This window comes from Cavia porcellus, unplaced genomic scaffold (assembly GCF_034190915.1).
Source record: "Cavia porcellus strain 051 isolate PalLab524CR breed Dunkin Hartley unplaced genomic scaffold, mCavPor4.1 scaffold_26, whole genome shotgun sequence".
In the NCBI taxonomy this organism is placed as follows: Eukaryota; Metazoa; Chordata; class Mammalia; order Rodentia; family Caviidae; genus Cavia; species Cavia porcellus.
Genome location: NW_026947509.1, coordinates 33,904,545 through 33,927,286, shown reverse-complemented (window position 1 = coordinate 33,927,286; position 22,742 = coordinate 33,904,545). Strand labels below are relative to the sequence as shown.

Genomic DNA, 22,742 nt, shown 5'->3' with positions numbered 1-22,742 from the left:
AAGGTTTTATTTCTGTTTCCAAAAAGAACATGAGAGACTCGTATCAAAGTGGATACACAGAGAAGTGAATGCCACCGAAAGTCAGGCACGAGCAAGAAAGCAAGCAGGGGTCCACTGGCATCTGGGGCACCTGAGTGCAAGTCCCCAGGCCTGGGCATCGCAGTTCAGATCTCAGTAGCTGAAACCTGGAGGTGCCCTGCCTGGGGAGGGGAGCAGGGTTTATAACAAATCTCCTTGAACGTTGTGAGATAGTTAGGCGTGGTACTGAGAACACTAAATGGCACAGTGACCATGTTTGTACTTGCAGCAAATGGAGAAAGATTTTACAAGCCTGTCTCCTGAGAGGAACCTTGGTGAGGATGGAGAAATGTTACTGAAACAGCCTTGAGGAAAGCAAGGCTCCGGTTAGCAGGCTTAGCTGGTGGACACACACTGCTGTCCTGGAGCCCTGTGGGACTCCAGATCCAGGGAGGGGGCAGTCATCTGCCTGCTCTGGAGCGCGGGATGCAGATGGTGTAACAGCCGCTCTGAGGTAGTGGCTCCCAGAATCTGTGGCTGGCGTCCTCCCTTCCTCCGTAGGTAGGCAGGATGGGAACCCAGCTGGTGTCTCCCAGTTGCACCCCCTCCAGGAACCTGGAGGGACCAAATGCAGCCCCTTCAATGCTGATGCTTTCCTGTGGACACATCTGTGGGTGACACCCACCCAAGACCCCAGAGACTAAGCAAAAATGGTTCTGGGTGGTAATCATGTTCAACACTTTGGAACCATGACAACTGTCAACACAGTCCCACCCTGAGTGGGCTGGCAAGTGGCTGTACCCTCTTCCCATCTGGCTGCATGTAGCATCATGCTCTGTATTCATTGTTATCACCTGGCTCAGGAATTTTTTTTAGAGACATGATCTCACTGTGTAGCTCAGGTTAGCCTCAAACTCATAATCATCCTGCCTCAGCCTCCCTAGTGCTGGGATTACAGATGTGCACCACCACACCCAGCTCTGTCTCAGGAGTTTGAGAAGCAGAAATGGGACTCGGTGACAGGATGAGGCCTGATGGGGAAGCTGCTGGAGCAGGGGCTGCTGAAGGGCTAAAGATAGCAGTCAGGCGACCAGGCCTGCTGGGCAGGAGGCCACATGGGACGGTGGTAAGCAAGCTTGCCTACCCTGGTCCTGCTTGGGGGAATTGGGTAACCTGCAGAGCAGGCAGCGGCTTGGCAGGTAGGCAGGGAGCTGCCACTGGCTCTCCTCAGCTCGGCCTGGCTTGCTGGCTGCAGCACCCTGCTGCAGGGAAGCCTCCCTCGGGGCTGCTCATAGCTCTGAGACAGAAGTTTCTTCTTTACAGCAAGCAAAACCTCAGCATTGAAGAATCCTCATCCTGTCATTTTTAGCACTAATGGGACTAAAACAAGCCTCTGGAACAAGGCACAGCAGAGTCAGGAGAAGTGGCCTTAAGTGAAAACACAGCTGTGGGATTTACAGACGGCGCTGCAGGGAGGCGTCATCCAGGGGGACCGGCCAGCCTCACCCTGGACCGTCCAACACTAATGAATCGGGAACTCCATGCTGAACAGGATTTAGTTTGGTGGGTCCCTGTGCCAGCAGATAGATGTATTTTTCTTGAAAGACCACAGTGCCAGAAATCTCAATGATTACGTTACTGGAGCAAGGTCCTTTTTTGTGGTTTGTAAAGTTGAGCGTCAGGACTGCAGGATTCTCTTGCTCTTTCTCACTCTTATTTTTTCCAGGTCAGAACCAAAGTTTGGGGTGGGGAGGAAAATCCTGCTGAATGAGCAAGTTCTTTCTTAAAAAGCTCTCTCCAAGTCCAAAAAGACTTCAGTGGACTTAGGAGAAAGAAATTTAATACATTGCCATAGAATTGCTGTTAACCAAGTTAAAGCAAAGCACACGACATCTTTGTCTTATAAAAGAAAGCAAAGAGGAGATGGAAAAAGAAATAATGCTCAGGGAGTCCAAACCAAACAGTGACGACTAATGAAGGAAAATTAAAGATCGCTTTGGAGGATGTGAAGAGTTCCTCCTAGTAAGGCTTTTCAGTTGCAAAACCAAGGCTTCCAGGTAGAAGACGCTTCTGTTCCTTTGAAGTATGCTGTAAATGTCATCCAGAGATGATAGCCTTGTAGAGGGATTGCCCACTTCCACTGGAGGAGAGCTGGACACGCCTCAGGCCCTGGTGGACTGCAGGGGGAAGTGGCAACCATGGGGAGGCAGGAGGTTTCCCAAGCTGGTCCTTGACCTGCGCATGAACTGGAGTCCTAATAGCTAGCAGATTGAAGCAAGCTCACAAGCCTGGAGGACCGTGGTGGGGTGAAAAAGAACTAACAACTAGCAACCTCTCGGATACTCCCTACGCGGGCAGCACTCAGTGGGCCCACAGGTCTTCTGCTTGGTTGTAGAATGACCTTCAGAGAAGCCCAGCACCTCCATCCTACAGGGGCTGCAAGCTCCTTCCAGAGCCCGGGCCCAGAGAGACCTGGCTGCCCAGAAGGTCACCTTGCAGCTATTGTGGACAAGACAGAGAATTCTTCAACATTCCAACTCAGGTTTTCCCTTCCAAACTCAGGCCAGGAATTTTTGAAAAAGCACCAGTGGCCATTGCATTTCTTAGCTAATGGGGTTAGGACCCTATGCACGACATTTGCCAGGTCTGTGGGGCTTTGGGCAACTGGTTATGCACATGAGTGATTAAAGCCTGACTCCCCTGGAGACACCTAGTGAGCACAGTCAGCAACCCCTTCCTGTCCCGTTCCAGCCCCTTCGTTGGTTATTCTTCTGAATGCAGTCTGGGCCACTAGGTTCCCTGGGCAGGGAGCCACAAAGGACACTGAATGACTCCACAGAGCCCTTGCCCTGCCCTTTACGCAGCCTGGGCATTCATGCTTCCTGGTGGTCTTGCCGAAGTCCCCTCCCCAGGCAGCCGATCTGAGAGCCCTGGGTAGGCCTTATGGAATCCTTAGTCACTATTCTTGTTGCTTGCTCACTGTTGCCACCTGCTGGAAGAGGTCCTGCTGGTCACTTTTGCCACTCCACCAAAAAATCCCTTGGGTCTAAAGAGGGGACCTATATCCCAAAGCCTGGCGAGTGTCTCCTCTGCAGAGGTTCAAGTCCAGGTGCTCCAGGTAACCCACACAGCTCCCCAGGGCCAGTTGCCCTGGGTGGAAGGAGTTGGGCAGAAGTCTCCCGCCTGTCCGCCCAGCGCCAGGCATGCCATGCCCAGGGAAAGGGGTGGCAGCAGGGGGCTCTTAGCCTCTGGGCAGGCAAAGTCCCAGAGTGCCTGCTGTTCCACAGCTGCCTTTCAGAGCGGAGCTGCAGCATGGGTGGTCCCTGCAGGCCTTGATCAGGGCCGCCTCTGGCACAGATGGTGGGGAGTAGGCCTGCCTGGGCCTGGCTAGGCTGGCTGTGCAGGAAGGACTAGCAGCCACCATGGAGGCCAGGACTGTATGCTTCTTCAGGGCTGTGGGTGGGACAGGGTGTCTGAACCCTGCCTGTCTGCTGCTGTCGTGGCTACTAGGGGGCAAATGGGAGGCAGAATCTAGCTGTTGAAGGAGGAGCCAGGTGTAGCTCACAAGGTCAGTCTGGACCACATAGCATGATCCTACCTTAATAAATAAATAAATAGACTTTTTAAAAAGGCAGTGTGGTGGTGGTACACACCTGCAATCTCAGCACTCAGGAGGCCAAAGCAGGAGAATTATCATGAGTTCAAGGCCAGCTTGAGCTACATAGTGAGACTCTGTCTCAAAAAAATAAAAGCAAGGACAGAGTTGAATGTCTACTGTGGACAGTGATCCAGTTCCTGAGCACTGGGTCCCAGGTGAAGCTAACTGCCCAAGGCTTGGGGAGCTCTCAGAAGAGTCTCATCCTCCAGCAGACCAGGGATGATCAGAGCCACTCTGCGAGGTCGGAGGAGGTCAGACTGAGGGCACTCTCAGAAGCAGAAAGGGTACAGGGCACAGAGATAGAAGATACCTGTCCAGTGCCCAGCCGTCAGCAGAGAGAAGGGTCCTCGAGGGCCCCCCTGACTGGCACTAGTCTGCATGGCCCCTCTGTTAGCCTGCATCTGTTCCCAGGGTGACTTCCAGAGCCCGCCTGGGCTGTGTAACTCAGGTCCTGTCTCCTGGGGCCGAAAGCGTCCCAGCATGGAAAGAGGCCGGGGTCGCTGAGGTGGTGCTTTAGAGAACAGCTCAGCTGCGTGGTGAGAGTAGATTAGGAGAACAGGGCCGCCAGCAGGTGAGGCAGTGTGTGTTGGTGTCCTCAAGAGCAGTGACCAAAAGGCTAGCGGGGACCGAACGTGATTCCCAGAGGTGCCCTCCTCGCCTTCAGGTCTCGTGCTCTTGCTTCCTCTGGGAGTTCTGCTTGTTCTCAGCCTGAAGCTGCCGTGCTGGCCCCTAGTCCTGTGCACCACAGCTGCATCCCACATCTGCCACTAGACCCATTCTGTGCCCAGGGCCAGCAAAGGCTAAGCGTAGATTGGCTGGGATTTGTGATTGGGGACCGAGGGCCCACAAGCCTCACTGGACCTTGGGTCTGCTCCCTCTGGAGCCCCTGAAGTAGGGTGGCAGGTGGGAAACAACCTCATGAACTAGGATATTAGAGAGGAGGAGAGGCCCACAAGGGAGGCCAGCACACCGTGGGCTTCCCAGCAGGGTCCACAGTCATCTGGGCTGGATGCGTAGTAAATTTCTCTAGCCACAGGTACAGGAACTGGCCATGCAAGGCTGGTGTGTGGATTAAATAAGATCACGCATGAAAGCAGAAGGAAGGGTGCTTAGGACTGAAGATGTGCTCAGCAAACTAGCTCTGGACAGGACCCCCGTCACCCAGGCCCACATTCCTGTTTGCTTCCTGTTCCTCTTCAGATTCCCTGGTTCTCTCCCGCACCGTTTCCTGTCCCTGCTCTTTGCCCCCTTGCTCTTCTCTTGAGTCTTCTTGGCATTGCTGTCTTGGCCAACCTGACCTCCACACCGGTGTCCAGGTTGTCAGAGGTCAAGGCCCACTGAGGACGACTGCAGGAGCTTCAGGTCCTCGGCGCTTGGAGTATGCCCTGGCCACCCTGGCTGCCCTGGCTGCCCTGATACGGTTGCCTGGTTGGCTGTTTGTTATTTTGTTCTAACTGTTTAAATGTAGAATTTTATTTGGGCAAAAGAAGTAAGCTCAGGACATTGATTATTGTTATTCCCGTTTCTCTAAGAATCAATTTCAAGCCATTGTCACTTCAGACTCCCACTCCTTTGCTCACAAGCTCGCATCCCTGTGGTAAGGAGGCCTCTGAGCTATCACCAGAGTCCTGCGAGGATGAGGATGACACTGCCTGGCCTAGGTCGTGTCCCCAAGCGAGCTCAGCCTTCTTCCCCCTATGCTGGGGCTGGGAGCGCCCCGCACGCGTCCTCCCAGTCCACTCCTCTGTATCTCATGACCTCCCACCCCTTCCCCTTCCATGGGTTCCTCCTGACTCTTCCTGCCCTGGTGGGATTTCCCAGGGAGCTGTGTGTACCTGTGGCCATTTCCTCACCTCCCACTCATTTTTCTAGCTGTCACCTCCTGAGCCTTGCTCCCCACAGCCCTCCCTGCCCCGGCCTCCCTCACCTGGCCTTGTAGAAAGATTTAACCTCCAAATGCTTCCTTCCCTCCTCCCTCCTCCCCCCTCCCCTCCCTTCTCCCTCCTTTCCCCTTCTCTCTTCCTCTTTCTTCCCTCCCTCCTTCCCCCCACTCCCTCCCCTCTCCCTCTCTCCCTTCCTTCCTTCTGTCTGTGTCCAGGGATTGAACCCAGGACCTGACACTTGCTAGGTCAGTGTTCTGCCTCTAAGCTACATCTCCAGCTTGCTTTCTTTCTTTCTTTCTTTCTTTCTTTCTTTCTTTCTTTCTTTCTTCTTCCCTTTCTTTCTTTCTTTCTTTCTTTCTTTCTTTCTTTCTTTCTTTTTCTTGATCATTGAAGGCACATTTTATTGCAATTTTTGTTACTTGCAGCCAAGTAGATTCTCTCTGACATTTTCCCTCGTATGAAGTGTTTTAATGTATTTCATGAGTACATATTAATTTTACAAAATACTGGCTTTCCCAAGGCATTCTCATAAGTGCATATAACCTACTTTGATTGTATCCACCCCCACCCCCCAAGCCTTTCCTTTTGTCTAATACTTTCATGGAGTCTTTGTTATTCTCCACATTAAGGCAAACACAATACTTGTCATGATGACCTCTGGTTCCACCCCCTTCACCCCCTTTCCTACAGTCACAGGATTGTATTACTTTTTATGACTAAATTTGCTCCTTCCTTAAGACTGTTTCACCCCGCACCAAAATAGACTCCAGGGCCATCCTGCACCACTCCATTTATCCATCCTGCTCTTCCCCACCATGTTCCATTGGCCCTTCTCACCTCTCTTGCCTGCTGTTCTGGATGGGCTTCTCAGGACTCTAACTGAGACCCCGGGACAGTCCACTCTGTGGTGATGTTACCATCTCAGCCCAAGGAACCCAGTGTGGGCTCCAGATTAGGCTCTTGCTTACCAGCCTCGGGGCTGCCAGGCCCTCAAGTGGCTTCACAGACCCTTGGTCCCAGCAGTCCCATGCTGGCCTGACTTCCACCAGCCCCACTGCCCTGCCAGGCAGGGCCTCTTCCCTCTGTCTGCAAGGAGTCTGCAGTGAGGCTACGGGTTTGGGTCAAGTCCAGTTGTAATCTCGGTGTGGACAAATGAACCTTCCGAGTTACAGGCTCCTAATGAGTGCAGAGGAAATAGCTACGCCTGCTTCAGGTGGTTGTCGTCAGGTAAAGGACATCCCTCACTGGGTGGCATTTCTGATTTTCTAAGTCGTAAACTCATAACATACCACCAAACCAAAGGATGTGAATATGGCTAGGCTATGTTTACTTTTCAGATGGACAAAACCAATAAAGGCCTGACCCTGCTACAGAAAGAGAAGTGCAGCTGTAATTAACAGTGTGTTTTGTTTTGTTGTTTTGAACTGAAAGAAAGAATGGGAAGAGCCAGCTGTGCTGTGTAGAGAAAGTCCACCTTTGACTTGAAGTTCCTGGCTCCGACGTGGTGGGGAAAGGCTTGGTTGTTTCCGAGTTTTCACCTGAGTCCAGAACAGGCTGGACTTTCCCTGAGCTGTCTCCTCTGAGAGGAAGAAGTTGTCCTGCATCTAATGATGCAGGTCACTAGCTGTGTTAACAGCCCTACAGTTTAAAAAAGAAATCATAATGATGTACCATAAGGTGCAATTAATTCTAGTTAAAATTTCCCTGGTAATTTAAAAGCCAGGTGAATTTGTAACTACAGAAATGGCCTCGAGTTTTGGAAACATTAAAGCAGCCATCATGCCCCTGGCTATAGCAGGATGGAGCTCCTGAGCTCCATGGGGATCTGTGCTCATCTGGGCGCCACCCCATCCAAGGCTGTGCAACTGTTGTCATGAGCCAGGGTATTCAAAATCAGGCCGGAAAGTCCCCAGCCCTCCCCAGGGTCTGTCTCACCACCCCCCCCCCAGCAGTTCTGGTCAGACACATGTGCCTTCTGCCCTGGCTTCCCCCAGTGTCTCCCTGACTCAAAGGCAGCCCCACTGGCTCCCGCACCCCCTCTCCCCTGCAAGCAGCAACAAGGAGTCTTCAAGACTGAGCTCTGATTACACTGCCCACCAGAGCCTAAAGCCAGAGTGAACAGTGTGACCAGGAAGTTCCTGTGTGTCCTGCCTGGCCTCCCCGCCAGGGGCACCACCCTCCATCTCCCCATATCTCTTGGGGTCCCAGTCACCAGCCTTCCAAACATTGCCCCAGGCCCTGTGTTTGTGCTGTGCTTGCTGCCCAAAGAACCTTTGTTGCCCCCCTGTATACCCCCTGGAGCCCCTTGTCCTTCCCAGATTCCCACCTCAGCTAGGGCAGCTGCTTTTCTTTCATAGAAATACAGATTCTTTTTTCCTGCTTCAAGGAACCCCCTTTTTCTGAAGTACTAGGGAGTGAGCCCAAGGCTCACGCCTGCTACACAGCCACTGTACCACTGAAACAGTTCAGTGGTAGAGTGGCTGTGTAGCAGGTCTCACTATGTTGCCCAAGCTGGCCTTGGACTTGCAGTCTTCCTGCCTTGGCCTCCTGAGTAACTGGGATCCCAGTAAGCGTCCCTGCACCCGGCCACAGAATCTTAACATGAGCCACATCTCTGCCTGTGTGTTTCTCAGCCTGGGGCCATTCCAGGTGCCTCTGCCACACAGCTCCGTGAAGTGACCCTCCTGCAGCACAAGGTGGGCCCTTCCTGGATGCTGGGGGGTGTTGAGTGGACAGGGAAGCTGCTGGTGGCGTCCCCTCCGCCCTGTGCCCTGCTGGAGGAGGCCAACTGCTGTTGGGGCAATGGAAGCTGCGCCCAAGTCTCACCTGTTCCCTGTCCTCTTTCCGTTTAGCTCAAGCTGGCTTTCACCCTGGACCATGAGACTGGGCTGCCCCAAGGCTGTCACATCTACGAGTACCACGACAGCAACAAGTAAGTGGCGCGGCGCCACCATGCCTAATTTATAAATCTAGCTGGCGCAGATTTCCTCTCCAGGTTCAGCCATCCTCCAGATAGAGGTCCGCCTCTCTCACCTCTGCCCACGTTGCGCTGGCTGCGTCACAGTCTCTGCTCACCACAGCAGCAGTCACAGCTCTGTCATCATCGAGTATGGGGTTGGCAGGGTGCACTGTGGGGACTCTTCGAGGGTTGAAGTGTGGCCTTGTGGACAGGTGGCCACGGTGTCCTCTCAGAGGCCCTTTCCCTTGTCGCAGACAACTGCCACCCAGGCTGGGTGGTGTTCGTGAGGCAGGGACAGCAGTGGCCAGGGTCACGGGGCACTGCATGCTGTCAGTGACACCGCTGCAGTTCCCCTGAGCACTAGCTATTGGGCGTGGTCTTGGGCTTCACTCATGGCCCCTTCCAGCTCTCAAACGCAGCCCTGGGGTTATTTCCTTGCTTTGTTTATGGAAGCCGAGGCCAGGCTCACTCCAGGGAACAGTGGTGGCTCTGAGTAACAGAGAGCACATCAGCGTGAATGTGCTGCAGGTGGAAGGCAGGTGTGCTGAGTGACACCTCGGAAACCCCAGTCGGGGACAGGAGCGAGCCCAGCTGGCCATGAGCAATGAACTCCTGTCAGGATTAAATGCCCAGGTTATGCCAGGCAAGGCGGTACACACCTGGAACTCCAGCGTTCAGGGCACTGAGGCAGGAGGATCTTGAGTTCACACCCAGCCTGGCAACTTAGCAACTTAGTGAGACCATGTCTCAAAATAAAAAGATTTTAGCTGGTATGTAGCTCAGCAGCACAAGTGCCTGCATGGCAAGTGTAAGGTCATGAGTCCAATTCCCGGTACCAAAAAAAATTTTTTTAAAGAGGGCTAGTGGCTGAGTGTGGTGGCACAGGCCTGCAGTCCCCAGTACTTGGAGGCAGAGGCAGGAGGAATGCCATAAGTTCAAGGCCAACCTGAGCAGCATAATGAGTTTAAGGCCAGCCTGGGCTACAGAGCAAGACTCTGTCTCAAAAAAAAAAAAAATCACATTTGTAGGATTTATTTTTAGTGCAGCCTCCAGCTCCCCCAGCCCCTCCCTGATCTGCGGCTACCCTTTCTTCTGAGCTGGGACTCCAGCAGGAACAAGAAGCCATCTTCGTCCTGCCCTGGCAGTGCCTGCAGAAGCCTAAAGGTGCTTGCACTCTGCCACAAAGCCACAGAGCATCTTAGGTAGTGCACTTTGCCAAGGGACCTGGCACCCGCCCTGCACACAGACAGAAAGTGCCATTTCCCAAGTGCTGGTGCTGCTCTGAAGGTGTCAGGACTGCTGGGAAAGGTTTCTTCTGCTTATTCAGCAGGGAGAAAGAGGAAAGAAACAAACAGAGGGAGAGGTAAATTGAACTGGGCCCTGATTCAGGTCTCCTGCTCTGTCCTACCCAAAGAGCACAGCCAGAGAAAGGCACTCAAGGGCTCCTTGAAGGTTTAGGGCCCCCATGGGGCTGTGCAGGTACCTACCTGGTTGGCCCCATCCATACTTTCTGCCAACCTTGAAGGCTGCCTTTTGGGGTCCAGCACGGCAGGGAGATGTCAGGGGTGACATCATGCAGCAGCTGCAGCTGCCCCTGTGTGTGGGAGCAGCACGAGACAGGTGGGAGCCTACGTGACCACTGAGGCAGGTGGGGCCCAGCACCTCACTCTGGGTGGAACAGTGAGGCTGGTGCCTTTGTCCTCAGAAAAGGAGAGAGAAACTGATCCCCGAGAAGCATCCTGTCCATATGGTCAAGCTCTAAACAAGCAGAGCTTTGCTTTTCTTTAAGCAATGTATGGTGGCACGTAATCCCATCACTCAGGAGGCTGAGGCAGGGGGATGGCCTTGAAAAATTCAAGTCTAGCCTGAGCTACAGAGTAAGTCCCCGTCTCAAAAAACAAAGAAAATAGAGCCAGTAGGAGGCCAGCCTCATGGCTTTCAGGATCAAGATGCATTGCTTCTGGCATCTTCAGGTCTCCGTCTCCAAGGCCTGTGTAGGTACTGTGCCCACAGAGACCAGGACAGCTGTTCATCAGCTGGGCAGAGCCTAGACCTCTTCCCCAGATTGCTGGAGAAGCAGGAGGGCAGAGCTGCCATCATGCTTTAAGGCTCTGAACTGCTGCCACAGAGAACCTGCTGCCTTTCCCAGCTCACAGCAGGCCAGAGCAGAGCAGACAGGGCCTTGCCTGGCTTTGGACTTAGTGTGAGTGGAGTCACTTGGTAGTGTGTCTGATTCTTCTCCTCTCGGCACCTTGTTCATGAGAATTCATCTTTGTGGATGCATCCACTTGTTTGTTCTCCATTCATTTTCAATGCTGCAAGACTTTCCTTTGTGTAAATGAACCACACTTTATCCAGTCTGCATTAATCCAGCCAGCACTTGGGTTGCTTCCAGCTTGAGGTTCCATAAACAGTTCTGCTTGTGCATGGCTTTCGGGGCACATACACGTGTATCTGTTTTTCAGTTTTACCCAGGAAGGAAATTGTTGAATCCCATAATTCTACCAGCAATATATGAAAGCAATATATGAGAGCTCTGCTGTTTGCTACTCACTCTGTAAACTGCATTTTCAAGTTTCTTGTCTCTTTTCTCCCAAGTTTTCATTGTTTGTTTGTTTTCTGAGACAGCCTCCTGTCTCAGCCTCTCAAGTACTGGGACCACAGGTATGTACCACCATGCCCAGCCAGAAGTGCTTAATTCTAACAAAGTTCAATCTATGAATCCTTTGTTAGTGTTAAGGGTTTTTGTATCCCATTTAATAAGTCTTTGCCTATAACAAAATCTTGAAGATTTAGTTCTTATTTTCTGTTCTTGTGCCAAAACCACACTGTCTAATTCTGTACCTTTTTGAAACAAAGTCTTAATATGCAGTAAAGCTACATTTTCTCACTTCTTCTATAAAGAACACATAGGTATTCTTGGCTCTTCCCATTTCTTTCTTTGTCAGCGCTGGCCTCGGGATTGTCAGTTACCATATATGAACACACATGCAAGCTTGCTGGGACCCCTGTTTGAGGTCATTTTAAATCCATCACTGTGAGAAAACCTGACACTTGTATGATGTTGTCTTCCAAACTGTCGTATTCCTCTCTCGGGTCTTCTCCGATTTCCTCACAGCATCCCCCTTCACTCCTGCTCATGTAGCTGTGATCCTGCATCAGGGCAGCGAAACGGTGTTTTGGTCAGTGACAGACCCTGGTCTCCTAAGATTGCAGTGGAAGTGAAAACCCCCAATACTGAGTGACAGCACAGCTGGCTCAGGGGCACAGCCCTAGCCTGTTGCATAAATGTGCAGCGTGCGGTTGTTCTCCCTGGAGAGCACTCAGGCATCAGAAATGTGTCACAAAAGTTCATGGCAAGGAGCTAGACAGGTGGAATCTGGATTCTGTTTAATAAAAAAGGAACTAATGTTTATCCCAAACCACTAATTATAACCTCCTAAGAGAGGTTTCACCTTGTCAGTCAAGTTTCCTGCAATAGAAAATATTTTTGGTGGGACCGGCCAGGCATGATAGCACATGTCTGTAACCCCACGCTCAGGGAGGCCGAGGTGGGAGCCCAGCCTGGGCACCATAACGAGACCCAGTCTCAAAGTAAAAAATGAAAAAGGCCTGGATATTCAGTTCAGGACAAAGGCCCTAGTCACACACAGTGTGTGAGTATGCGTGTCTGTGCGCGTGAGCTCGTTTGGATTACATTGCAAAGCCTTCTCTAATGCTGTGATCCTGACCGCCAACCTGGCCTCGCTAAGCCCACTTCCAGCATCAGCTTCTGCAGACCCTGCTTCCTTTCCGAAACAGGGAAGGGTCCCTGCAGCTCTGGCTCCGGGCATGAGTTAGACTTTTCTAGAGACATTCATTGGCTTGCAACTCAGGCGCAGGAAGGACATTACCAGGCAAGAGAGACCTGAGATGCCTGTGTTCCTTGGGGACACCAAGAGGGGCCCCCAGTTCCTGGTCCCTGGCCCCCAGGCCAGGTAGGGCTTCATGGAGCCTCCAGTTCTGCCAAGGCTCCGTTGATCCAGGACTGCGATTCTAGAATCCACATTCATGAGGGTCGAGGGTCGAGGAAGGGACCCCAGGAAGCTGGTTCTCTTCTGATGTTCTGCTGGAAGTGGCCCTTATGGAGTCGTCCCCATGGCTGGTCCTCTGTCCTTTCCACAGTCTGCAGGCACTGGTGCCCTGCGTGCTCTCTGCTGTTGCCCTCAGTTGCATCACAGAAAGCCTCTGGGGCTGTTCTGAGGGTGAAGTTAGGGTGACTGACAGAGCCCGTAGGGATAAGACTCCAGTGACACACAGGATGCGGCACCAAGGGTCTCCTGGCTGCCGAACAGAGCTTTGGGCAGGCAGCAGAGGCTGGGCCGCCCCACTGCTCCCAGGCTCCTCGCTCACATATTGAATGTGGAGCCCCCAGGTCCAAAATAGCACTGGTGCCACAGATGTCCAAGAGGAGAGCGCTGAACTGTCTGCGGGTTTGTTTCTTTCTGTTCCTCTTCCAAGCAGCCTGTGCCTCCAAAGCTCATGCAGCGCCACTCTCCGCTCCAGCCTCTCTTTCTGATGTTCACTGCAGTGGGAGCAAACTGGGGCAGCCAGAGCTTTATCTCTGTGACCCCAAGGCTGCTTGCCTGTAACCCAGAGGAGCCCCACCCACAGCTCTCCACACCCTCTGTCCCTTCTGCCTCCTGTTGTCCAGGGTCAGAAGGTGGTGACAACTGAGGACGTCCCTCCTAGACAAAGGAGCAAACAGACCCGCCCCAGCAGGCCTGGGGGACTTGGCCACGGCCACGGCTGGGAAGAGGCCTGGGCCCCTGCTTCTCTCTCACCTCCTCCCTTTGCTCCTCGAGGCTGACCTACAAGGCTTCCCTGAAAGACAGAAATCTAGGTCACCAAGCACTCTTGAAACTAAATCCTTCAAAACTCTTAAAGCCTTTGTAAGAGAACAGATGTGTCCTGGCTGATTTAACACAGGATTGTGTTAAGCAAATGACTTTTCTCCTCTCCAGTTAAATCGCCTTTGTGTGGCTCCACTGCTCCTTCCCTGTCACTCTGAGATGGGCTGTAGTTCCTGCCTCCTAGGCTGCTGCAGTCCAGTGTGACTTGGAAACCCTACTGTCCCCTGCACAGATGCCTTCTGACACAAAGGACCACCTCCCCCCTGGTCTGCGTGTGTTTTCCCTGTTGTGTCCTTCGCACTTTCCCGGTATGACCTCCTCCCTTTCTCTGCCTCTGTGGGGTTGGTCCAGCTGAGGTGTACATCCCCAGGAGGCAGGTTGCTCCTTGTCCCAAGGCCACTTTTAAACCTGAGCGGCATTGTCACATGGCAAGCTTCTGAGAGTCCCGAGGTGGCTGTGACATGCAGGGTCCTGTCCCGCAAGATGAACAGGCCACTCCATGTCCACCCAGTGGGGACAGCCTATCACTGGTGCCAGCCTCAGGACACCTGCATTGCTGACAGACACTGGCCCCCCGGACACCTCCTGTAGCACCTGCAGGCCCACGCCATTCTCCATGCAGAACACAGCTGCACCAGTGCAGGTGGGGTCTGAGCCTGCAGAAAGGTGCCCATGGCTGTCACTTCCCGCAGCTGCCTGGCAGGTGACCAGGCCATGCTTGGCTCCCGTTGGCTGTGCTGCCCGTGGGGAAGTGTTTCTGACCTGTGGTAACTGCCACTCCCGCACTCGGGACATCGTGGCTTTCTCCAGGGTTGGGCAGGAAGCCCTGAGGGACTGCTCCTGCTGCCAGACATGGCTGTGGAGCTGTGAATCACTCCGCAGCTGCCTGGGCACTGCAGAGAAGCCAGGGTGTGAGGGTGCTTTTCCCTCTGGGTGGTGTCCAGCTGGGAAGGACTCTCCAGGTGACTCAGCTCGTGCCCTCTGAGTTAAGTGGGAGGAAATGATCCACTTAGGCAGCAGCTCCAAACCCAAGGGCAGCAAGCCTGGCTGAGATACAGGACCCGGTTCACTCCACTGACTCCGGACTAACCCATGACCGCTCACCAGCCCCAAGGATGGGACAGGCACCCCGGACTCAGGCTTGAAAGTAGACTTGGGATGGCCAGGGAGGGCTGGCATCCCACATGAGCAGGGACCGTGGTGCAGGAGCAGACACAGAGGGGAAGGGCTCACCTGTCAGGGCAAGGATCCTACTCTGTCACCCTGGACCCAAAGGTGCCTGGGGGGCTCCAGCTCTAAGGGGAGGCCACTGATTCAGCCTTGTGCACCCCTGGATCTGTTCGCCCAGCTCTGCCTTCTGGCCCATTACTGCCCCCACGGCTCCTCCTGTGGCCTGGCACAGGTCGGCGAGGGGTGGGCCTCGCACAAATGAGCTCATGTCTGAGTGACCCAGAATGAGAGAGGTGCAAGTGTCACGCCAGCATTTTCCTTTTGAAGAGGATTCATACATTGCGGGCCAAAAGCTTTTTCTTAAACCTTTACATCTTTCTTTAACACCATCACCTGGACCTAACCATCATTTCTGCTAATTTAGGATTGCTCAACATGTTTGCACTGTCACATGGAAAGTATTACTCTGCAGTCCATCTGCCTGCACGTGAATGTCTCCGCAGAGCCCTGGGTTTTCACTGGACTGAGTGTAGAACCCCTTAGAAAGCTGAGAAGAGGAGCCAGGGTTATCTTCCCTCCAGGGAGGATTTGGCTGAGGTCCGGGTGTCGTGACCCAGTGCCCAGGCACTGCTGACCTCCTCTGCACCGGAATTTGAACAGACCGGGCTGCGTGTGGCTGCATGTCAAGGGCTCAGAAGCCAGGCTTAGGGTCCTGGGCTGACAGGCTTGGCCAGTGCATTTTGTCCCCTTGGAAGTTTCTTCCTAGGGAACAGCCTTCCGATTTCCTCTGAATCTGTTTCCTCAGGCTTCCGTGATTGGCCAGTGTCTTCTGGGCAGTAAATATTCAGGAAACCAGCACTGAACTTTGTATTCTGCTCTTGCAGCAGTAAGAACTTTTCATTCCTTTAAGCTTTTTCCAAGCATCACCATTATCAAACTCATGTTGTGCGTATAACCCCAAGTCTCAGAGTGACCAGCACCCTCCTGCCTGTACCGGGAGGCAAGTTCTGTGGTTCATGACAAGTCAGTCTCTGAACCTGCAGTGGAGTATGAATACTTGTGTGGGTTGAAGGTGGAGAAAGGACAGGAAATAGCTTTACTGGGGCACCTGGGGCATGTGTGCCCTCGATGCTGGTCAGGTGCTGAGGGAAGGGCCCACTGAGACCCTGTGCATTGAGCACAGGTAGCAGCTGGTGTTGATCTGGCGCCAGTGTCAGGCAAGCACAGCCATTTGAGTCCAGTGCTGCCCTCGGGGAATGGGAGGATACACTTTTTCCCTCGTGTTTTATGTTCTTTATCTTCTTTTTGGTTTGGTTTGGCTTGGTTTGGCTTGGTTTGATTTGAGGACAAGTTGAGGCTGGCCTTGAACGCACTATGTATTCCAGATTGGTCTCCAACTCAGAGCGATCCTCTTGCTTCAGCCTCCTAAGAGCTGCCACCACTCCTGGCCTTCTACTCCTTAATAGCACCACTGTTGTCACCCTAAGTTAGTGCAGAGGGTTTTCCTGGTACAGGTTTAACTTTTGTAATCAGAAATACTCTCACATCTAAAATTTTCTGAGCTTTCAATCAGCACACTTTTTGGATTTGAGAGCATTTCAGATTTTAGATTTTTGGATTAAGAATGCTGAACCAGTAAAAATAGTAATGTAAATACCCAAAAATCTGAAGCACATTTGGTCCCAAGCATCTCAGATAGAGGATCCCCAGCCCAGAACCGAAACAATCAGCACTTCTGGAGCAGTTTCAGTATGATAGACTCCGAGAAGAGAGCTTTCCACAGTGTCACTGGTGTGATCCTTGTTAACCAGGTGTCTGCCTCAGGCCACAGCAGAGTGTGTCGTTGGCTCTGTGCTTTCCCTGTGGGCTGCTTCGGCTGCCTCAGCTCCTGAAGTAGAGCTGCTGCCCTCCCAGAGAAACCCTGGCCCTCCGTACCTTCCCATCGGGTCAGTCGGGGCCAGGCCTCCCTGAGGCCAGTGCTGGTCAGAGGGGACCTTTCCCCCTTCAAACTCAGAAAGTGATCCCCAAAACTTCCCCAGAGTGGGAGGAAGGGCCCTGCAGGCCCAGCCATGTCCCTGGGGCTTGGAGCACCCTGCAGGCCCGGAGCTGGACTTCCCTGCCTGTCCAGCCCAGTGGGATGCCTGCTAGTTTCACGGACTGCTCCGAGAACAGGGCTGAGGAAGACCTGGGGGTGACAGGACACAGAGCATCTCCTGGCGGCCCCAGGGTACCAAGGGGCCAGACCCCCAGAGACAGACGGAAGGTGCAGCTGCCCACCGGAAGGCAGAGGCAGAGAGCCAAGTCCTGTCTCTGCCACTTGCCCCACTGTGCAGAAGGAGCTAGGCAGAGGTGAAGCAGGCCCTGAGGGGAAAGCCCAAGGTGGGGAGATGGTAACCCAGCCTCAGACATGGGTAGGGGGGAGCTGGGTCTCAGTCACCGCTGCGGCCCCACTCAGGGAGCAGAATGGCTGCCGGTCACGGGAGGAAGGACCGCCCGCCTCCCCAGGCCCAGTGCAGCCTGGGCGCAAGCCCTGTACCACGTGCTTGCTTCAGCAGAGCCTGTCTGCCTCCTCCTCATCTTGAGGGGTCACCTAAGGACAAAGTGGGGACAGGCTCATGGGGGATCACAGCCCTCTGAGCCTCCCTGCCCTCGCATCAGTAACGGGAATTCTGACTGGCGAGGTCTGGGTGGGCTGAGCTGGGTACGACACAGGGTCAGCCTGCAAAGCAGCAAGAGTAGCTTCTCATTCCTGCCAGCTTCAGGCAGCTCCAGGCGGCACCCCCAACCTGCTTTACCCCATGAGACACAATGCTGTCCTCTCTCTCCATTGTGTCCTGAGGGCCACATGAGCACCCATGAAAATCATTTCCTGCCATAGAAATGTGAGTTCGTAATCTTCCATAGACAGGCAAAACAGCTCAGATAGGGAAGTGTTTCCTAGGTGTGGTAGCACACACCTGCAGACCCAGCTACTTGGGAGGCTGAGGCAGAAGAATCCTAAGTTCAAGGCCAGCCTGAGCAGGCCTTGGTGCAGCTCCATGGTACAGGGCCTGCCTGGCATGTGTGAGGCCCTGGATTCAATCCCCAGCACTGCAGGAAAATAAAGAACAACTGTTTGCTGGATGCCTGTTTTGTGCCAGGTACTGTTCCAGGCCCCAGGGAACCTAGCACTCTTGGAGCCAGCCCACCAGGCCGGGATTGGGCAGGTGTGGCCAGCCCAGGAGGAATAAGGGTGACGGGGAGGGAGCCAGAAGAGCCAGTGTGAGAGCAAGGATTCCTGTGATCTCAGGGCCCCCAGGGGGCGTCATCTGAGAGCCCCTCTGACCACACACTGCTTGGCCTCTGCATTCTGGTTAGAGCAGGCATGCTGGAAGCCCCTCCGACCAGCAGCCTGGCTGTGGCTCCAGGAAGATTCTAGCTCTGCCTTCAGCCTAGGCCTAGAACAAGAAAGAAGGGTTGAAGACTGTACAAGCAAAAGAGTTCATAAACTAGAGTAGTGGCAAGATTCAGGAGGCTAAGACAGGAGGATCATGGCCAGCCTGGGGTCCACAGCAAGATCCCATCTCAAAAACACAGAAGAGATTTCACCGGGCCCATTGTCACAAGGAAGCTGGTTCAGGGTGTAGCTCAGCAATGCAGGGCCTGCCTGGCAAGCACAAGGCCTTGAGTTCAATTCCTGGTACCAAACAAACAAACAAAAAGCCAGTTTTGCCTCCACGTGCTTGCAGAGCTGGGCGCACTTGGCTATGGCTTTCCCTGCCAGCAAAGCACAGAACCCTCAACAGCCCTCCCGGTGGCACCTGCCCTACTGCCCCATCCCCCACCCTGCTTCTTTCATCCCCACAACCTCACTGGTGGCTCTGGAGTCTGGAGTCCCTGCTGCTGTAGTCACAGCAGGCGGTGCAGAGGGGCCACAAGGCCCCCCTGGAGGGTCACTTGGCCTGCCCTACACATGTCCTATAGTACCCTGGACGAAGGCTTTGTGCCACTTCAGAAGACACCCATGTCCCTTCCTGGCCCCCGTGGCCCCCAGACCTGCAGCTGTGGCCAGGTGGCCAAGCTACACCCTCACTATGGTGGGGCAGGCCTGGCTGGAGACATGCAGGAGAGTTTCTGGGCCAGGCACGGAGAGACTCGGAATTGTTCACACCAAGGTGACTCCAGGGTGTGGGAAGGTTTGGGTCCTGTGAATTGGTCCACAGCAGGGTACCAGGAGTCACCTTCTCCCGTACCTCCTCCTGCCCCAGCGCTGCAGCCTGGCCTGGCCCACGCTGGTGGGGAGCTGCCCGGTCTGTTTCCCTCTGTGCACCTGAGCACCCACACTGCCCACCTTGTGGTGGTAAGGACCCAGATGCCTGGCTATCTTGCAGCTTCTCAAGGCTGTGGGGCTGCAGGAGGCCCTGCTGCAGGGTCCTGCTCCCCAGTAGCCACGGGAAAGAGTAACTTCGGGTGCACTGAGCTTGCTTGCTCCAGCCCCACTATCAAGGCACAGAAGGGAATCCCCGGGCTGCCTGGGTGCTGGTGCAGAGCTGCAGAGCTGTCGAGCACTGCAGCAGCTCCTGGGTGGCTGCCTTCCATGTGCCCTGGCCACGCCTCCTCTGGCCAGCAGTGTCTGTGCCACTTGGGTAGCTGCTGGCCTGGAGAAGGGCGCATGTGTTGACAGCACACTCTCCTAACCTGCCCTACAGGGTCACGCACACAGCCGTCCACCCAATTCTGCTTAGGGGTGTTCGCCGCACACACGCAGGCCTGTCATGCCTCCCTCCACGAGCTCTGTGGCTAGCTTTAGGCTGACAGAGGGCTTTCTGCACTGCAGCCCACTCCTCCGAGCGAGCCTCCTCCTCTCCCACCACAGCCACCGGCCTCCCGTTGGCAGGGCCTGGGGGACTTGGACACTTGGCCTCTGGATACTTCCTCCCAAGCTAGCAAAATAAGTGCCAAGTGTGCCTTGCTGGGCCCTGCCACCCACTGATCTACAAACAAGCCAAGCAGATGAGCCCCACACAGCAGCAAACCTGGCTCCAGCCTTGCCTGTGGGACCCATTCCACTGGCTCCAGAGCCCTGCTCCTCCATCCCTGGGTTTCCATGCCTATGAACTGGGCCCCATTCATTTCCCCACTGTTTCATGGGAATGACCAAGCCTGGAGCAGGTTGCACAGTCCCAGCAGGAGAGGGGCACTCCTCTGCTCTCCCCGCCCTTGATGGGTACCCCTGCCACTCAGCCTGCAGCTGCTCTCCAGGCCTCCTCTTCCCAGCTCCCCGGCCACCAGCTCCACCTTAGCCTGGTCAAGGCAGAAGCTGCAGCCCTCGACTCAGTGCTCCTCAGGCCACTGCCTTCCATCATGCCATCACCCTTGCAGTTTTCTGCCGCACTGCACCCAACCTGGGCCTTGAGGAGAGCAGCAGGTGCCCTGCAAGGGTGACCACCCAGCTGTGGGAGTGGAGCAAGCCAGGCGCACAGCTCCTGTGAGAGGCCCCCCAGAGCTCCCGACCCACAGCAAGGACCAGCTCGCAGGGAGAATTTAGTTTGCAGAGGAAACGAATCTGCAGCAGAGGAAACGAATCTGCAGCTGCCCGCTGGGAGCAGCTGCCACCCAGGGAGCGGTTTGCAGCAAGAGACATTGTCTCTGCACACGGCCTGCTTCCATTAGTGCAGGGCTCCCACGGCCGTAACAAGCACCCAGTGACTGGGGACAGAGGCGACCCTGCCTGCTACATACTTGGTTTTGGTCTCCAAAAGCTCTATGTGTCTGTTGCCTTTGGGCGCAGCCACTCCTGAAGCCACCTTCCCAGGGTGCTAGGGATGGGGCAGTGAGTCTCATCTAGTTCCAGGATAAAGTGGAGCTGGAAATTGAGCATCCTTGGAGACCCAGCCACTCTGGCCATACAGCCTCCCTCCACCCATCCGAGCCACCGACTTCCAGGAGGGGACAGAGCCAGGGGCAGAGCTGACCAGATCTGACCTGCACCTGCCTGCACCCTGCACAGCTCCTGGGACCATCGTGAGATGGTCTCTTTGGTGGCCTGATGGGCATAGGTCTTGCCTCCTTCTTCTTGCATAGACCAGGGAGAATTCCAGGGACAGGGCTGCCCTGGCCTTGTGCCCTGCCCCACCAGTGCCCTGGGGACAGTGCTGCAAAGAGCCTGGCCCCCTCTCCTGTCCCCGCAGCTCCTCACGGTGCAGCAGCCCTGCTCTGTATCCATTTCCTGGGTGTGCGGGAGTCTCCTGGCCTCCACCCTCCACCCACCCTGCTCCCCACTCCACCCCGTCTTCCCACTTGCCACACCTAGTGCTTCTGGTCTGCGTGTGGCTTTTCCTCCACAACTCCACTATTGCATCCCTTTCATGTAAAACGTGGCCTTCCTCCTTGTCTGCTCTTGGAATAACCTTGTGCTATGCACACATCTTCCCAGTGGAGCTCCCTGGAGGCAGGGCCAAGGCATCCTGGGGGCTGCAGTGCCCAGGACACTATGGAAGCTGCTGCTCAGGGTTCCTGGGATGGAAACCCACTTCTTTTGTGCTTTTTTTTTTTTTTTTTTTTGGTCCTTTTGAGGCAGGGTCTCACTATGCAGTTCAGGCTGGCTTTGAGCTCACTTTGTAACCCAGGCTGGTCTCAAACTTGCAATGATCTACCTGCCTCAGACTGCTGAGTGCTGGGATCACAGGTGTGTGGCACCATCCCCGACTCCTGTGTGCATTTTAGCACCCTCATCTGGAGAGAGATAAGACGGTGTGCTTTCTGCATGGCCAGGTGGCAGGGATCAGTGTTGACTCCTCAACTGGAGCCTGCTATGCCCTATCCCAGGCACCTCACACTCTACACCAGGACCACACACACTGAGAAGGGGAGGAGACACAGCTGGGGCCAAGAGGCCACCACTGTTATGGAGACCAGGTGCCATGATAGGCGGAAGGGGGGTCCCAGAGAACATGTGAGAGAGGACCCTGTTGCCTTCCCACAGTGTCAACATCCAAGAAAAAGAGACAGGAAAGGAGCAGCCAGGGCTTTCAGGCTGCGGGATACCTGTGCGGAAGGACAGAGCAAACCGGGTACCAGAGTCCATTGTAGCTGCAATGTGGGGACAGGGAATAGTGGGGGTGCAATCCAGGAAGAAGGGCTGTCCCCAAAACACAGTGAGCCTTGACAGGCACAGGGCAGCAGGCTGGGCAGAGCAGTGGCCTCAAGGGGAGGCCTGGAGTCGGACGCCCAGGCCAGGCCCAGTGAGGGATAACAGCACAGGGTTTGCCGTAAGCTGGGCATGCAAATGTCGGGCTCCTGCTTATGGGAATGGTTGCTCTGCCAGAAGGGTGACATTTTGCCCCATCCTCTAGCTACTCTGACACCAGACACCATCCTGTAAGGCATGACACAGACAGGGACAGTCCTCAGGCGGCTCCTTCCTGAGGTCATGTTAGTGGTGTATTACCGCCCTAAAAGCTGAAACATAAGCTGACCCCCAGCATTACACACACACTTGTGGTTGCAGTATATTTTGTGTGAGGCATACTAATAATTAAACCTAGGGCTACCCTCTACTACTGAGTGACATCCCCAGCCCTTTTGAAATTTTATTTTGAGACAGGTTTTCACTAAGTTGGCTCACTAGGCTGGCTTCACACTTGAGATCCTCCTGCCTCAGCCACCCAAGCAGCTGACATTACAGGCATGCAGCACCATGCTCGGCTATACTTTTCTTTTTAAGTAACATTAATACACTCTGGGAGATGCCATGCTGGATGGAAGGCGCCTTTGCTGTAGGGAAGAGTGTGTTTTAGTGGTGTGGATTTACAAGGTGCTGGGGCAGGCTAGGGAGGGCTAAGGAGTATGTGCCCAAGCGTCCTAGCCAGAGTACAGCCATCTGCCCCCAGAGTTGCAGGGCCCTTGGGGTTAGGGGCTCCAGATGTGCTGCAGATGCCTTGGCAGGGGGTTCTGGAAGGTGACCCGGCAGGAGTCCTTTCCACACCCCTGGTGGAAGCAGATGCCAGGTTTCCACTGAGCACCTGTTCCCCTCCCCAGCAGGGCCAGTGACCTCATGTCCCTCCGATGCTGTCACCCCTGAGGAGGTGGCAGTGTCCAGATGAGGACAGCATGCAGCACTGAGTCCCTTCAGCAGCACCCCTGCCTCCGCCCCTTTCAGGCTCCTGGGCCCTGGAAGGCTT

At 54.5% G+C, this 22,742-nt stretch overlaps 1 protein-coding gene across 3 annotated transcripts in view; it reads left to right on the top strand.

Annotated features, from left to right (window-relative positions):
• Dis3l2 (DIS3 like 3'-5' exoribonuclease 2) overlaps positions 1 to 22,742 on the top strand; it is a 266,965-nt gene that overhangs the window by 237,477 nt on the left and 6,746 nt on the right. For all 3 annotated transcript variants that reach the window (XM_063237106.1, XM_003474416.4, XM_013157595.2), the window contains one exon: positions 8,412 to 8,491. In XM_063237106.1, coding sequence (XP_063093176.1) covers positions 8,412 to 8,491 — 80 coding nt within the window. The remainder of the gene's footprint in view (positions 1 to 8,411; positions 8,492 to 22,742) is intronic.